General features: G+C 42.4%; 1 protein-coding gene across 3 annotated transcripts in view; it reads right to left on the reverse strand.

Annotated features, from left to right (window-relative positions):
* Nucleotides 1–263: 263 nt before the first annotated feature.
* The window catches only part of mpp3a (MAGUK p55 scaffold protein 3a), a 25,119-nt gene continuing 7,438 nt past the window's right edge, over nucleotides 264–17,944 (reverse strand). The window contains exons 2-20 of one of the 3 annotated variants that reach the window (XM_023410989.2): nucleotides 15,202–15,264; nucleotides 14,968–15,086; nucleotides 13,928–14,005; nucleotides 13,467–13,547; nucleotides 12,974–13,111; nucleotides 12,753–12,834; nucleotides 10,709–10,794; nucleotides 9,822–9,896; nucleotides 9,359–9,555; nucleotides 8,618–8,682; nucleotides 7,693–7,713; nucleotides 6,715–6,756; nucleotides 5,335–5,400; nucleotides 4,508–4,663; nucleotides 4,258–4,338; nucleotides 4,056–4,149; nucleotides 3,864–3,969; nucleotides 3,544–3,672; nucleotides 264–2,617 (exon numbers count right to left, since the gene is read on the reverse strand). In XM_023410989.2, coding sequence (XP_023266757.1) covers nucleotides 2,438–2,617; nucleotides 3,544–3,672; nucleotides 3,864–3,969; nucleotides 4,056–4,149; nucleotides 4,258–4,338; nucleotides 4,508–4,663; nucleotides 5,335–5,400; nucleotides 6,715–6,756; nucleotides 7,693–7,713; nucleotides 8,618–8,682; nucleotides 9,359–9,555; nucleotides 9,822–9,896; nucleotides 10,709–10,794; nucleotides 12,753–12,834; nucleotides 12,974–13,111; nucleotides 13,467–13,547; nucleotides 13,928–14,005; nucleotides 14,968–15,086; nucleotides 15,202–15,238 — 1,833 coding nt within the window. In that variant the 5' untranslated portion in view covers nucleotides 15,239–15,264 and the 3' untranslated portion in view covers nucleotides 264–2,437. The remainder of the gene's footprint in view (nucleotides 2,618–3,543; nucleotides 3,673–3,863; nucleotides 3,970–4,055; nucleotides 4,150–4,257; nucleotides 4,339–4,507; nucleotides 4,664–5,334; nucleotides 5,401–6,714; nucleotides 6,757–7,692; nucleotides 7,714–8,617; nucleotides 8,683–9,358; nucleotides 9,556–9,821; nucleotides 9,897–10,708; nucleotides 10,795–12,752; nucleotides 12,835–12,973; nucleotides 13,112–13,466; nucleotides 13,548–13,927; nucleotides 14,006–14,967; nucleotides 15,087–15,201; nucleotides 15,265–17,944) is intronic. The other 2 variants (XM_023410991.2, XM_023410992.2) reach the window with 2 other exon arrangements.

Raw genomic sequence — 17,944 nt, forward strand, 5'->3', positions numbered from 1 at the left:
CATCACTGTGACAATCTCTCCCCAGTGCAAACCATCTGGAAAACAACACTGATGGAATAGAGATGTGATGTGCTGTTGTGGACCAAAGCCGAGGACTGCTGGCAGTGTTTTTAGATGCACTTAAATGAACTGCAAGGGAGCCAACAACAGCTGAGAGGTAAACACACACATCATAATGTTAGAGCAAGCTGCTGGCTTTCATAAGTAGAAGTAAACATTGCCTTTGGATTTTTTTGGGGAAAATTATTTTCAAGAAACACAAGTTTGATTCAGCTAGCTTTATTATGGCACTTTGTACATGTCACATTACAAACTCAACATTCTGGGTTCATACAGCACATAAAAAGATCAAGAAGACATTGCATGTTTTAACAAAGAACAGAAGGGATCTGGAAGCTGCTTAATTTTCACCACACACACTCACATATTCAATCAGATGCCAGTGTAGGAGTGATAGGTTATCCAAAATCTGGTCAACCTGTATAGATCACTCGTTTTCTAGTCACCTGTGACATAAGCCTGTATTTCCTTATTGATGTGATTTGTCATTAAAGGATAGGTTCACATTTTTCCAAGTCTATCCTGATATAATAGTAATAGGCCAAAGACAAAGCTCTGGTCGCTGTACCATATCATTTGTCCTCTCCACACTGGTTGTGAAAGATTCCTTTGTGAAGTGATTTTGATATAAGTGATGGGAGACAAAAATCCACAGTCCTCATTCTGTGTAAAAATGATTAAGTTCAGCTGAAGCCAATATCAGCTTGAGCAGTCTGAGTACAAAAAAAATGAGTCATTCTCTTCCAAAGTAACTGTCTTTTTAGTACAAAATCCCCTCTTATGGTATAAGACAGATGGTCTTTTCGGCCCTGAGGCCTTCTTAAAGAGTGAATCTTGAATCTCGAAACATCATCTGTCTTAATAAAAGAAAACTGAATATGGAGCAAGACAGTTTTTTTTCCTGCTCTCAAGGGAGGGATTTTTTCACAATCAGTGGAGGGAGAAGGGACAGCTACAACCAAGAACTCTTTCAATTCGCATATGTGGCAAATTTAAACCTATCCTGTAACCTAAAAAGTATTTTGCCACTGTTAATGCTAGATGACATCATATTTATATAATCTCAGGGCCAGGTCTTTAATTTGAAATAAGGCTGTGACTAAGTTATTTTCATTATTTGACCAAATATTTTACTACTACTTCTCTCTCTGTACAATGTCAGAAAATAGAGTCTACAAATAAATAGTTTTGTGACACTTCAGAACTTTTAGTTTACTATTGCGAAGAAAGAAAAAAAGAATTGAGAAGTTGTAACCAGAACAATTAATAATATATAAACAATTAACCAGTTATCAAAATAGTTTGCAGATTTATCATGTAATTCTAATTTGAAATCTGTGGATATTACGTCTCCAGTTCGACAACACAAAACCCTGATTCTCGAAGAAAACAACTAGTACCATCTTCTTCTGTCTAAAAAACACATGTGCAAGGAAACTGTACAAAACCCATTCTTGTACATAAAAGTAGCATTACATGTTGGTGTATGTGTACATACACTGTGACATCCATCCACACAGACTTTGTGCACAGCATTGTTTAACACACGGGACTGAAGGTAAACAGGTTGCATTGAAGTGCTACGAGATCTTTCGTTGGCACACGAGGAGTAACATTTACAATATTTACATCTGAGATTAAATAACCAGTTGTCATGCGTTTCCTAAAAACAAACTGTTCTGTAGAAAATAAAATTCTCACATTCTATTTGGATCTTTTTTTTTTTTTTTTTCTGTCCATGTGTGGAAATTATAGTAATGGTTTAGCAAAAAGAACACATTTGTGTTGAACAGCATTCCCTTAAATTCATGTTAATTTCTCCTGTTGGATTGGTTCTTATACTGTACAGGATGCATGAGCAGTAAGAATTAACAAGGAAGCATTCTGCAGTTGGCATTAAAACTGTAAAACTAAAAAACATGCTACTGAAGGTACTCCAACAGGAGTCACAATAAAGCTGACTGACTGAGCAATCCTGTGAGTGGGATCCCAAACCTGACACACTCTGAACAATGCAGCTCGAGAGCGTGACAGTGTGAGGAATAAAACACTTGTTAAACCACAAACTTTCTTCTGTTCCCTGTGTTTGAAGTCAAATAAATTCAAAGAAAACCTGAATAAATATGACACGAGAAAGGAGCGATCATTGAGGAAGTGACAATAAACTGAGCTGTCCATCTGCGGCAACACCCCAGACAATGAGGTCTTCCTCTGACATCATCCTCTCCCTTTGGTGCTGCAGTTAATGGCTGTCTGACTCCGGGGGGACAGGGGGTGTCAGCTCATGAGGAGAGGGACTTGTGCAGGATTTGGGTGGGTGGGCTGTGAAGTTCCTCTGGAAGATGCATGTGGGGTGGGGGTAGGTAGGTAGGTATCTTTAGGTCCGCACCCAGCAGAGAGGCACCCAGAAGGATTCTCGCTCCAGCCTTTCCAGAATACCTCGCAGTTCTGCACAGGCACTGGCCGAGTCCTCCTTGATCAGGACCCGGTCCACCAGGTGTCCATACTGCTGGTCGATCTGAATGGCAGACTGACGCATCTCCTGCAGGTCCTCGTCCTGTTGCAAAAAATAAAATGAAGGGATTTATATGGAGACACACACATATACTGAGGCTGTCTCGATCGAGTCCTATGGAGGACCTGAAGGCAGAAACCTGCAATGATCCAGCCTGTGAATCATGTGGCCCTTCTTAGTGCTCACATTTGTACAAATCAGAGTCTAACTAAACAACCAGCTGCTTTCACAAATAATTGTCACCTGCAAATTACATATACATTTCAGAGCCTGTGTTTCAGGAAACATGTTTGTTTTGATTAGATAAATGTGGGGAAATTATCTCAAGCTGCAAATCACAGCTTGCATGTTGCAAGATTGGTGAAATGTGTCCTAGACAAACAAACTATGTAATAAATTCATGTAATAAATCCAGTTGTCAGATAATTGGGTATATCGAGCTAAAAATAATGCAGTCTGATACACTCCTGCAATAAGTCCTCCTTCATGAAAGTTATGTTGACTTTTTGTTGAACTGTATTGCATTATACGGACCAGTGTTTCTATTACTTTGTCCACCCCATTTATATCAATAAAGGTAAAGCTATATAGCAAACCTACCTCTCTGTATCATGTAATACAGTTCAACAGCAGTTGAATCAATGCAAACAGTTTCAACACAAACTGAACATTACAACCTTAATAGAAGAAGACTGTTGTATTCGACTGCATTGGTTTAGCTTGGCGTTCCTAATAATCTGCCAGCTGCGCTTATTTACCTCATCATTATGTAGTGGTTGCAGATTTCCATACTTAACGAGTTGGCAAGAATCGTCAGACTGCTCCATTAAACAGTGAACAAGAATTACTAGTGGATAATGGCTTGCAGAATATTAAGAGCTGCAAAAGATGTGTGTCCCCCTAGGCCACATTCAGAAAAGCCTTGAGCTGGGACACGGCCATTACTGATAAGAGAAAACAGGACTCACTGTTACGCGGCCATGCTCTCCCCCTCCTGGCGAAGTGGCAGCACTGCGGCGGCGTCTGCTCTCAGGAACACGAGGTTTGACAAATATTACGTAGGGCTTAAACTCTGCTGTCCGCAGCCTCCTCAGGGCCTGAAGTGGTGACACAGTAGAGGAAAGAGAAAAATTCAAGTCAGAAGGCAAACATGACAGGACAAAGCCAACAGCCATGTATCAGACTCTCCACATTATGATCAGATCTGATGTGACTGCCTCCAGGATCTGTACTCTGACATGATAGATAGTGGATGTATATGAAGAAAGCGGGGTTACATGACTCCTACCTCAGGCTGCACATCCACTATACACATCTTCTTGGCCTGTACGGAGCGGATCGCCTCTATACTGGTGCCGTACTGGTTCTCTTTGTATTCCCCGTGCTCTATGAACCTGAAGAGAAGCAGTAAACCTCTAAACTTCACCAGGAAACAGATCAGATGTTTACACAACATCTACATGTATGAGTGTTAACATACTTGTTGTTCAAAGCATCTGCATCAAATTGCTGTTTTGTGACAAAGTGGTACTCCACGCCTTCTTTCTCATGAGGTTTCTTGGGCCTGGTGGTGTCTGTGGGAACGTACAAGAGGAGTTAGTTGTATGTGATTAAACTGGCTTACAATAATGTTGGTTAATTGATAGATTCGTTGTGTGTTATTGCTGAGAAGAGCAACTCACGTGGTACAGCTACTGCATAACGATGTGGGTTTTCAGCAATCACCCGCTGTTTGAGTTCATTGATTCGTGCTCCGAGGGAACCTATGGGAGCAAGTTGTGTGTTTAAAGGAGAGAAATAAATGTAGTCTATCATCATGTTGATAAAGCTGTTGATACTGGATCATCAGTTTCTTGTAGCACATGCTTTAATCCAGCAGATGTCACTATGATCTTAGGAGAACGTTTGTGTGTTTCAGTGGCTCAGTCCTACCGATCAGAACCACCAGGCGAGGCCTCTCATTGGGCCTCTGCTGGTAGCGGGTCACCTCTTCGTAAGTCATGAAGTCGGGGTCTCCGGGATCAGAGCCCTCTCCTGATGATCCTTGCCTGTCCTTACGACTCAGCCGGAAACTCCTCCGTAAACCAGCTACAGTGAGGCCAGAGAAAGGAGGGAAGAAGGAACAGAAAACCAAGGTGTTGGGTCAGATGCCATGAGCCATTAAATCATTTACACAAGGTTACATAACACAGGAGTGCACTACTTCACTGCCAGGATGCAGATATACTTTTTTAAAAAGTTATTAGATAATTGCAGTGAGCAAACATGGTTTTAATAAAGTTAAGATCAACTCATTGACAATCATGCATTAAAAAAAAAAACTTTGTAAACAGTGCACATGGATGAAAATAGCTCACTCTTATTTGAACTGTAAATACTTGATAGTGACAGATATTAGCTGAACTTGGAGCCATTAGACATCATGCTTCAACCGAAAACTGGATCACATGCAGCTGACAGAAAATATGTTTAAAACCTTTTAAGCAAAATATACTTTGTATTCAATTTTTTAAGTGATGATTATTTCAGAAGTTCAGTGACCCAAGATAAACAACATTTTCCAACATTATGTTCCAAACAAGGCATGCTGCTTTGAACGAGGCTAGAGTGCTGAGGCGGGACAGACAGGCATCCTGGCCCTGGGAAACGCCGCATCAATGGCAGAGAGTGACTGCAAATGAGGGTCTCCCATGACCAGGCCTGTCTGTATCCCCCCTTATCAGTGGTGTGTACCTGCGGGAATGAGCCGGGCACTGTACCTGAATAAAATTCCCAGGAAAACACCTGGCCACAGGAGGGCGCCACTGCTTTACACTTAGGAGAGACTATAACTGGCGTTAGAGCATCACACAACCCAGCCTCACACCTCCATCACAGGGTGAACGAGCAGCGAACGTGCCTGGTTGAGTGTGCAATGCGTCCAACAACGCAGCGGGGCCCTCATGAGGGGGAGAGGAGGGGGGTGTTTTGGGAAAGGGGGAAGCAGTGCACTGGCCACAGCAGCAGGGGCAGTTAGTTAGATGCAGGACGGGAGGGAGGCAGGTTGAGGAGGATCCAAACACTGCTGGGTGGAGGAGGTGGGTGGAGGGATGGTAAGGGGGAAAGGTTTTACAGCTCCAAGCAGAGTGCAACATAGTAAGCACAAATACGGTTTTTAAAAAAATGTATTTTGTGTTACAGTGAGGAGGTGCTGTCAAGCTTTCGGTGAGTTTAGATCGTTCCTTGAACTCATCGTCATTCCAGCAGCTCGCAGGATGTGAGGGAGAAAAATGGGGGTCAGGTTGGGCTGAAAAGAGCGAGGAAGGGGAGGTCAGTGGAAGGCTGGAGAGGGGTTGAGGATAAAGGGGACTAACATATTCCCTCCACCCCAATTTGAATTCAGCACAGCCTGTTATCACGACATAAAATCCCTGGCTACCTAAATACATTTTACCATCACTGTGATTTGATTTGGTAATGATTTATTTTACAGGTCCATAGTTCCTGGGAAAAACTCATTGGGTAATAAAATAGGAATAGTTTTGTCACGTTCAGCTGACCCGCTGTGTTCATGTTTGCAGTTATTTGATGTGTGACTGTCTCTTTGTTTCCTTACTTGAAAATTAGAAAAAAATTACACTCTCTTAACCAGCACAAATTCTCTACTAACCAAATCATCATCATTTTATATGTGACACTGTCTAAGTCTTTATGGCCTCTGTACTTTAATGTCTGACACTTTAACTCGTCTGTTAACTCTAATTATACTCTAATTACTGGCACCTGCAGAAGTGTGAGACGACACTTCCTACACAGTTTTTTCTACTTTGTTTTCCTTTCACGTTTTGTACAAACACTGCAACAAGGTTTGTTTTCCCTACATCTGCAGGTCTTCCCTTCGCCTGGCACAGGTTAATTGTGAATCATCACCCATCTCTCTGATTTCCCTCTTATGGCATTGTGTTTGATCCCATCTCTTTATCCTTCGAAACCCTCACCCTTTCTCTAATCCCTCAACCCCAGCACCAGACGGGTCAACCCTACAAGCAGTCAGTTTGACGCCCCGCCCAGGGCAACCAGGGAACCAGCACATAGCCAGGCTGCAACAGGCAAATAGCAGATAGGGAGAAGGAGGTGGAGAAAGATGTTCACGCTCTCACCTATGTACTGTCCATTGAAATAGCCCTCACAGTCACAGTCCTCTGTAGGGAGGCAAGCAGGGAAAAGAGGGGGTAAGCACAGGGTAAGAGACCTGGAAGAGTCAAGGAGTAGGGGAGGTGGAAGAGTTAAAGAGCAGGGCGGGTGGACTATGGGCGCTGGAGAGGGCAGGCGGGGCCGGCAGGCAGCAGGCAGGCAGACAGCGGGAGGCAGCCAAGAGATAATGAAGGAACGCTGCTGGAGGCAACAGCCACTAACAAAGGCTTGATGAAGATTGGAGAGGATAAAAGAGGAGATGAGAGAGGAGGCGGCGAGGCTCTCCATCTGGAAGGGAGCCAGCTGTGAGCCAAGTCTCTGTGACCCACACACATGTAAACAAACCTGACCTCCCTGTTGTTGCACAGCTGAGACAGAAACTGCCTCACATACACAAACCTACAAATCCATAATTCCAAAACAAAATAAGACTGTGACGATGTTCTGATTTTAGAAAACAGACAAACCATGGGTGGAAAAAAAATCGCAGAACAGAAACGGAATAAAACAACATTAAAACGATGTCTGAAAACACAGCAGAAAAGAAGAGGAAGATGAGGATGAAAAACAACAGAACAATGGACTGAGGATGACGCAGACCGAAAAAGGAGCTATTGTTATCTTTAACAACCTCTGCTTGGTTGGAGTCAAATCCCCAGGGATGTTATTCTGCCTGCACATCACCAGGTATAACACACACACACTGACACACACAGAATCTCTATTCTGCTCTGGTACACTAACAGCAGGAGGGAAGGAATTAAGCTGGAAGCAGTAAAAATCCCAAATGCACACACCACACTAGCACACATGCAAGCCACACACACACACACACACACACACACACACACACACACACGCCTCCATTAACATTTTTCTAGTGTGTGTGGATGTTTCTTTGTGTGTTCTGGATGAAGCTTGTTTGTGGCTGCACATGTACCCACCTTTATCACATCCTTGGTCATCTGACACCGTGTGCAACAAAGAAGAACAAAGCGTGACACATTATCATCACAGTAGGTTAAATGACAAGTTATTTTGTGTAAATGACATAAGAAATTTGGAAATTTTGTGAAAGCTGGGCTCGAGGATTTATAGATTCTGCAGTTGTCAGAATGACGTCACTGATGAGACAGGGGGAGACCCACATTTAAAGGCCCCACTGGGGTTCAGGGGAATTAATCAGAGAGCTGGAGGAGCGTGGAGGGAGGCTGAGACAGAAGAGTCCCCGCAGGCTCGCTGCTGCGTGGCAAAGCAGAGCTAGCTGCCATGTTGCTAAGCTCTTGTTGTCGCCCCGTGGCTCAGGCCTAATCGGATCGCCTGCAGCTTATGAACCACGAAGAGCCACCACTCACATTAGCCACTCACCTGACTGTTTACACGCCGCCCCTATGGTATCAAGTGAGAAAGTGAGAAGCTGTAATGTATTGATGAGGCTTTGGTTCTCAGTGGGCGCCTGTTGCAACGATGTCTGGATCTATATAAACTGAACTCACAGCCCACTCGCTGACCAGATGGACTAAACATGAAAGAGATTAATTCATATTTGTGATCCCTCCCTCCGTCTCTGTGCCCCTCCATCTCTCTCCTTCTCATCCCTTTAAAAACACATCTACACAGCCGTATGGCGAGGACGGACAATGAATACTAATGCCTCCGAGAACGCCAATTACCAGCAAAAAAGGTCAATAAATGTCAATGAAAACATTGCTGCATTTATCCACTGGAGGATTTATTGTCCTATAATGAGAGTGACTGAGTGCATTAGTGGAGAAATGAGAGCTGATAGTGAGAGATGCTGCAGGTAGTAAACTGTAATTATGAGATGATGCTTAGGATGCAGTGGAATCCTGGGAAGCAGAAACTTACAGACAGGCTTTTTAGGGGATTTTGGATTCGGGAGCGTGCCCATTTTCATCCTGTAGGCCAGTCGCCTGGAGGAATGTGCAGAGAGAGCCAGAGAGGACGAAGGCAGGAAGAGGATCATCAGGACAGAAATAAACAGTGAGTGAAAGGTAAGGAGGAAATGACAGACAGGTAGAATAAAAGATTTACACATTAAATTCAGAGGAACATAAAACGCACATGGATGGATTATAAGACATTGGGCTCCTACGCACAGACTTTTTGTCGTCATTCTATGCCCCATTGTGATAGCTTTGTGTCTCTCCTAACCCCTATCTATGTTATTTCATCGTAAACCTTAATTTAACATATAAAAAAAGCTTCTCAGAGCTCGGTTACTCCTCTGACCTGTGTCTCTCTCTGTGTTCAAACTGTGGGTATTAATCCTACAGGCGCGGCAGTGTTTGGCAGGGATCTCCCAGCCAGCTGAGATCATCTTACTAACGGATTATGACACTTACTGTATCAGCGTGCGCCTGTTCAAGGCTGTGTTTTGATTTATTTTTTTTCCACACTGCTTTGATGCTCCATCTAATCATAGTTGACCCCTCAAAGTGGAACACATGAATGTGGATTTAAAAGATTACAAATGGCTGGATGACATAAATATCGGCAGCATATGGGTGAATCATTCAGTCCTGATGCTGATTAGTTTACACCACAGGGAGTTCAGTTAAACAGCACAGGCACATGATTTGACCTCACCTCTCCTGGAACTGTTTGGAGGGGATGAGTCCGGCCCGCAGGTTGCTGTCTCCCACTCGTTTGGCCTGCCACCACGTGGGGTCGTCCTGGGTCACGACCTGCAGGATGTCTCCCCGTTTGAAGGGAAGTCCCGCCTCTTGACACGGCGTGGCCTTGTCCTCCAATGGGATGTAGTCAAACAAGGCTCTCATATAGACCTGGAAGCAAATGTGTTGGCTGTGTGAGAATTGTGGAAAACAAAAAGGCACCCTGTGTAGATACTTATTTTTGTAAATAAACAGGAGTGAAGTTGTTGATCCGTCTTGTCTGCCTTGGAGATTTGCATAAACATGGTGATGATCAGAAATTAAACTGCTATTTTTAATCAGCTGTTTATGTCAAAAAATAATCTGGAATAACACCCGAAAGGCTCCAACCACTCTGTGATCCATTGTTTTCCCGTCGCACTCCTGCTCCATCTCACCTTGCTCTCCTTCAGTCGGTCCTCCTCCTTAATGGCAGGGATTATCTTTAGAGTGATGGAGCCCTGGGACTGGGACTATATCACAAATAGACAAGAGGAATTAGTAGAGAGGAGGTCGTGAGTCTCAAATTAAAGACAAACACAGGATATTCTTGGATTAAAGGCACTCTGACGTGGATTTGACTTTTAATGTACTATCAGTGAAGACTGTTTGCAAATTAAAAAAAGATGGACAGAACGTGTTGGGTGAGGATTCACTACTACTACTCATCATCATCCTAGAGAATTGTTTTAATTTCAGCCCTACAGGCTGTGCATGTGCTGTGAGTGTAAAAGTACATGAGAACATCATCATAGAGTTGATGTAAGATATTATAGAGTGCTTTTCAGAATATCTCAGTGGTTTTGGTTGTAGACTTCCAGTGTGCAGCTGCTGACTGGGGCAAATTGTTCACTGAGTTTAGACATTTATGTTACGTAGGTTTTAATGGTGTGGGCACAAAATAGGAGTTTACAATAGTAAACATTTTACCTATATTTATGGTTTATTTTACCCTTTATAATTCTGGGACTGCTATTTATTTTTCACTCTAGTCTTTTAGCACAGAGTTAATGAGCGTGCCACACTGAATTTCACTGTTCATATTTCTTGTGTATGTAGAAATAAAACCTGTAAAACTGTCTTTAAAAAATTTTTGCACAGGTAAGCAAGTGTGTAATCGTTTCCATTTCAATATAACATTTCTTCAAATTATAATTATAGGCTGAACTTTAAGCAAGTAACAGTCCAAAAATGCAATATGAAATATTGTAATTGTACTTGTGTATTTCTCTAATTACACCAGTGTCACTAATTATAGAGTGTACAGTAGTAACGTCTATCTTACCAGCAGCTGACTGATCTCATCTGGTCTCTTGTGGATTACCGAGACTCCGTTCACCTCCCTGAGTTCATCTCCAACATGGACCAAACCTGCGAGGAGAGGAGATAGCATGAAGACACAGATTGTGGGGCAGAGACATCAATGACAATCAAAGAGGCTTCACCGAGCGTCCCTGGTCTGTGGGGTTTATCAGTCGTATCTTAACAACAGTATTGCTGTCTGATCCACTGATACAGGCTGCCTCCATCCTCAGCTGTGATCCGTTTAGCTACAGCCACAACAATGAAACCAAAGGCTGAGAGGAGTGAGATCAATACGCCTTTTCCTTCAGGAGGGAGAACCACATAGGTGCATTCATATAATGTATGCATCTACCAGACACACACACACACACACATGCCTGAGGCCACTTCTCAAATCTGTCTACAGCCTCTGTCTCCACACGGACGAGAGCTTTTTCCATCATTTGACACAGCAAGAAAATGGAGGGAAATGGTAACGATTAATGGATGCGGACAGTGATTGGTTTACTTTCGCAGCATGCATGTTTCTACTGCCAAATAACACACACACACGGGCACGCACACACCTGCGTGTGGCTAATATTTCTATGGTAACGCTCATGAAAGGAGTCTATATCATTTTGATTGACTCTCTGGCAACTCGTTGAGAGCTTTGAGTTTCAGCAGCAGCCACACCACTACTGTCATTTTTCTTCTGCTGCTGCCACAATGCATCTCTCTCACACTCAGGCTTTGATCCCACTTTCATTAGAGTATCAGGTTTTGATTTGTTATCCCACTCGTATGTATTTTTTCAGGAAACAGTTTGGCTCATTTTCACTGGCTGCAAGAAGACAAATGCCATCACACTGCTGTAAAACTCAGGAGGTCTCTCAGGGCGTCATGGTGGCTCAGTTTGTCTCGGGGCTGTGCTACATTACTGCAACGTCCTGGCTCATATCCATGCTGGGAACGTTTTTGCTTGTCATCCCTGATTCTTTCCTGCTTCTTTAAACTGTTCCACAACAGCTAAATGTCTCCAAAACTAATTTTTAACCATAATAATTAACATTAACATTCTTGTGACCACTTCATTGAAAATAAAATCTACTTGTGATGCCTCATCATAGGGTGCATTGTCTCTTTAAATTTTAAAACCAAAAGTCAGAATGAGTAGAAGAGATAATCAGCCAAAGTTACAGAACACAAACAAGTTACACAAACATGGTAGAAATGTTAGTTGTTTCTTTGGGGGGTTTTTTGCTCACCCATTGTTTTCAGCTTAAAAACATTACTGACACTTCACTTCAATTCAATTCACCTGACACTTGCTCAAAAGACTCAACAACTCAGAAAGTTGCTGACCTCTGGACAAGAGTAAATGTTTGATGATGAGAAACTTTTGATTAATGGTGCATATTCACATATTGCATATTTTTCAGTTCATTTGTAATATGATAATAGTTTGTGCTGTGATAAGTCATTAAATATGCTGTTCTTTTCTCCACCATCACTTTGATGTGGCCAATTATGTTTTCTCCTGTTCAGCATCTCCTCTGCAAAACCTCAAGGGATTAAATGAGGCAATGCCAGTGCGTTTTACTCAGCGCCCTCATTCCCATGCTATTGGAGGAGAGGATTTTAAACAGCATTAGCAAACAAAATTACAGTGTTAAAACACGAAAAATATCAGAAAATTTTATCAAATATTTAGTAGCAAATACTTCTTAGAGGGGTGGGGTCACAGAGAGGAGGGCAGGTCATTAAAAGTCTCTGCTCCGACTTCTTTATTTGAAAAATGTTTATAGACCTGGGAAGGTAAAATCATACGGTACTTCATGAATAAAAGATTCATGAAAAGATAAAAAATAAACACAGCTTTGTCTGGAATTTATCTTGCAATCATCATGCAACCTTTTTGGTTCATTTCACTTGTCTGTGTTCCAGTTCCCAGGTTCCAGTCCACCTACAGCTACTGGCAGACTTGCCATGTGACAAGGTTTGTAAAAACTACAGAGTAACAAACAAGAAGCAGCACAATTTACCACTTCGATCAGCTGCACCTCCTCTCATGATCCGAGCCACGATCACCGCCCCGGTGGCTTCATCCCGCCTGATGGTGGCTCCCTGGAGTACAGACAAATGAATAAGATCATTAACAGAAAAGCACAAAGGCCTCGGTCCCATAATCCCGGTCTCTCCCACCCTGTTCTCCTGCAGACTCCTAAATTTTCATTTCCACTCTCATCTTTCTGTCACAACTCACCAGAGGCTCCTTGTTCTTCACCAGCCTGACAATCTTCACCGACTCCTCCTCCAGCTCGTCCTCGAAGTCATCCGGCAGCGGCGGCAGCACGGGGTCGAAGTTCTTCTGAGCCACAGTGTCGTGCACTGAAAGAACAGCCTGATGGGACATAAAAGCGACGTGCTGAGATTACAATGCTGACGTTGGGCTGCCGGGGAGCAGACAGAGCACCCTGACGTCTGCCACAATCTGCAAACAGCTTCAGACATGAGTTTACAGTCTGATGTCAGAGCAAATGAAACGGCCACATGGATGCACTCTAATGTGAAATAGTGAAACACGAGCTCTTCATGTTCTGAGCAAGAATGTTCTTTGGATTGGTGGCAACTTATTGTGGCTGTTCGCTATATGTCTCTGTTTCTGGTTCTTATTCCAGATAGCCCGCAGTTTTTCATGTTTTAAAATTTTCCTACAAAGTAACACTGTAGGACTGACGGCTACAAAGTGTGTTCACCTTGAGATGAGGCGATGTCAGCAAGTGCAGAAGCTCCTTCTCCTCAGTGCTCATTGGTCCACTCTGCAGCTCCTCTGCCACCTACAGATCACAACACACACGCACACAGACACACACGAACCATGAGCCCTGACCTGACGTGAACCTGTGTGTGTGGATACCGGGAATGCAAGCTACAGTTTAGAATAAATGCAGAGAGAGAGACACAGACATGCACGCAGGGGGAGATAAGTAGTGAGCAGCTAAGGTCAGCAGTTTCCCGCACTGATAACTGGTGGGAGCGAGAGAGCACCAGGATATGGAGTTTCATTAAATGAGCATCGGGATGATTCAGCACTTTGAGGACATTAAAATTCACTTTTGATACCTGCACTGCTTCTCTGTGGGAGCTAACTCATTGTGACTGACTTCTGGGCCCAAGTGGAAAAATCATTTACTGTGAGTGTGTGTGATGAACTTACATCCTCTGCCAGAGAAGAGGCACTGTGGAGGACAGGTGTTGGACTCTGTCTCTCATACTGTCTCAGCTTCTCATGGATCTGTGACAAAAACAAATCTAGTTCATTAGGGGAGACGGTTTCATAAAGGAGTGCACCATTCTGGAAAACTGTAAAGGTCAAGCAAAGAATAATGTACATATGCATCCAAGTCTAGACACTTTTATCAGGGAATCAGTAAAGTCATTAGGAATCATCTTCTGTACCCCATGGAGACAATCTGGATTATTCTCTCTATTCAAAATATCTACTAGGGACTTCATTTAATATTTCGGTATGAGTCAAAGGGAAATATACAACAACAACACTTCCATCCACTGCACAGAGGATGAATACATTGTTGCTCACCTGACACACAGTACAGTTCTTATTAAAATAAACCCAGCAGCTAGATTCTTTTGATAGTTTTTCATTTCTAAACCTTACGTTTCTGCATGATGCCAGTTGCCCAGTATCACACATGGCTTATTTTTATATTTGCTGGCAAGCAGCCTCTCGTTACCATGAAAATAATGACTGTAATAATGACTGAAAAAGCATGAGGCTGAGACATGGATGGTTGTGTCACAAACAGACTGTTGTTTGCATCCTATTTCATTCCAACAACTCTGATCTTTCCTGAGCAATAGCCAAGTTTACTTGCCCACACTTTACCAAACTTTAATCATGGTGGTGGCAGTTCAGAAAACAAAATCAAAACAGTGAGTCATTTTTGTGACAGTCATTTGTGACAGTTTTAGATGGCAGTGACAAATGATGTCCTGCCAACTGACCAGAAAACTCAAATGACCTGATTTCTGTCCTGTCACTTAAGGAAACAGGCTAGATTTTAAAAAAAGATTTAGATTTTCAAGACATAAGGCACAATCAAATCTGAACCTTCTTTTTCAAGCAAAAATGTTCCAAAATTTAACAGCGCAAAGATCCAAACTGCATCTAAATGTAAATATTAATGGTTACTTGTGGAATAAGACTCAGTTTCAGTAGTAATAAGATTTCCTCACCTTCATCAGGTATCCCAGGCTCCTCTCACTGAAGACATCTTTGAGGAACACCATGTCCTCTTTGTGGTTGGCATCGGGCCGCAGCTGAGAGGTCAGCAGGGCCAACGTCTCATGAAGCCCTACAGAGGAGGGGAATAAGAAAACCATTGTGTACATTAACGCGAGCAGATGGGGCACACCATCATCCAGCAGTATGAACAGTATGTGTGAAGCATCTGTGCCAACTCGTCTCACCCGCTCCTGCTGTGAGCACCGGCATGGCTTCTTTCATGGGTCAGTGAGGTGAGGAGGGGAAACCTGGGATGGGGAGACAAGACACAAATTACAATCAACGTGTTCACTGATGCTTTCTGTTTCTAAAAAACAATTGCCTCTACACAAGAACAGCAAAAAAAAAAAAAAAAGAAGAAAAGGAACTGGTGTGTTTTTGTGAGCGTGTGAGCGTGTAGAACTGATTTAAAGGCATCCAGAGACCCATGTACAGTAATTACAGCCGTATATCATCTCCTTGTACGCTTCATGCCATAAATCCAGGCTGCATTTTCCATTTTGCAGGGCAGTTACCTCCTCTGTGAAAGTGTAGGTGTGTATGAGCAAGTCTGTTTGCATTATAGAGCCGTGCTAGTAAGATAAACAATCACTGCTGGTACTATTAATCACACCGACTCTCACCGGGCCCACTAAGCTTGGTGTTGGTGTGTGAGAGAGGAGAGTGGGCTACTCTGGCACAAACCTGCATGAAAGAACTAAAGCACTGACAGGACAGAGGCCGCCTTCCACATGACTGTTCATTAGCCTGTGTGAATGTAACTATGTAGTATACACAGTGTTTGTTGAGTTGTTGATCTTTTTTCTCTGCTTTACTCAATAATTGAGCTGCATTCACTTATTTATGCTCAAAGGGATTAATGACTGATTGATGTGATTGAGTTTTGTGCAATGAGCTCATACAAGGAATAATATGTAGCAAAAAAAAAAACAAACAAACATTCATATTGACTTTTACACTCAATCAATCAATTTGAAAAAGAAAAAAACATCAACCAATGGGGTGAGATTATGTTACATACAATATCTCAATACAAGGCAGAGTTTTTCCTTGTTTCAGTGTCAGTATATTGAAACACAAGCAGATCAGTGCTAGTAGCAAGAAAGAATGCAGGTTAGTTAGTAAAATTTTAAACAAGTTGATTTGTATCAGACACACTTATAATGCAATATAATGGAATCCAGTAACAGCTCAGACATTAATTCTACACTAACACAGCTTATAATGGTCAGTTTTTTTTTGTAAACTGTCCAAGAAGAGTTCATTCAGCTGTGTTTATTATAGAGGTTGTAGTTTGCGGTGGTGTTGAACTGGATTGAATTATATTGAAATGTGTTTCTTATATTCTTCAGCCCTCGTGTTTATAAAATGGAGTGGGCCAAAAATTAGAAACACTTCTCAGTATGATGCAGTTCACTGCGAACTACAGCTTTAATATAAACATGTAGTTAAATTCATACCTGTAGGACAGTGTCAATCAAAGCTGAACATTATCTTTGCAAAGGTGGAATTTAAGTCAGACCTGTTGTATTGGATCACATTAGCTTTTACAGGTGTACCTGATAAAAAGGCCGGTAAGTGTGTATATTCATATATACTGACAGACTGAGTGACTACAGTCATCAGGAGCACTGCACAGACTGCTGGATTACCACAGGCCCTACAGATCAATATCCCTGTCACTGCACTCGATATTCTCCATACATCCTCCCACTGGAAACAGGAGTCAATAACATAAACCACAGACTACATCATGTAACAAAGCAACAAAGCCAAAACAATAAGCTGCAATGAGGAGTATTAGCATTTTCACAAGAATTCTATCAAGCATTATCATATTTGGATTTACTGTAATGTTGTAAACATTTAGGGGCAGGAGTGTCAGACTGTTTGATTTCCCTTTCTTGTTTGTGTCAAGAAATATGGAATAAATCAGTAAGTAAACATGGGCTGGTTTACAGTCATTCTTCAAAAATGTGACATCTAAATACTGTATTATATAATCATCCAACACCTACCTGTTTACTCTGGTGAAATATTGACAGAAATTATATTCAGAGTGTTTGGAAAAAGGGCAAAGGCCCAATTGCTCAACTTGTCTGGCAGTAGTTTGCTTGTCTGCTTTGTACTGTACATGTAAAATAAACATAAGCTTCACAAGGGATATATTTAGTACAGGGCTGTTTCACAGTGTCCACACTGCCATGATGATGCATCTTTTTGGTGTATTACCACCTTCCACAGAGACTCTAAAGTTTATATTAAAAAAAAATATCTGCATACATTCAACAGAAATCCTGAGCACAGAGGTGTTTATAGTGTTTCCTTGTTCTTCTTCTTCTACTTTGGTAATATTTGAGCAGGTTTATAAGCAACCACTGTGCAAGAACAATTCAAATTAATCTGTACACACTGACTCATTACAAAAGGAGAATAAAGCTCAACATGAAACAAGTGATCCTTTCTAAAAAAAGCAAAGAAAAGATCAAAATTACTTTTCCACACTGGCACCGCCTGATGAAGACACTGAACTGACCTCTGAACTGTTAGCATAGCATGTTAGCCAGTTTCCAATATTACAACCAGGAGCTAAAGTGAAGCTTACATTCAGCAGCGTGAAGGCAGCAAGAGCAGGTAGAAGACTAAAGCGCTAATGTAGAAAAGCAGGTGTCAGCAAACTGGCAGAGGGTTCATCAGAGCAGGAGCAAGGCTGCAAAGTTAAGACACGCTATCCAGTCCACTTTGGGGCTAATGACTGATATGAAGCAGCTGTGCAGGCAGGTGATTGGATCAGGTGATGTACAGGAGCAGCAGACTCTGTAGGGGCAGCTAGAGGACAGGTGAGGAACAGCAGGTCTGGGATTAGAAATGAGGTAAAGACTACACAGTGGAAGATGACAAAGGGGGGGGGGGGGGGGGGGGGGGGGG

The sequence above is a fragment of the Seriola lalandi genome, unplaced genomic scaffold, assembly GCF_002814215.2.
Source record: "Seriola lalandi dorsalis isolate HSWRI2012SDOR001 ecotype SW California unplaced genomic scaffold, Sedor1 jcf7180002054443, whole genome shotgun sequence".
Classification (NCBI taxonomy): Eukaryota; Metazoa; Chordata; class Actinopteri; order Carangiformes; family Carangidae; genus Seriola; species Seriola lalandi.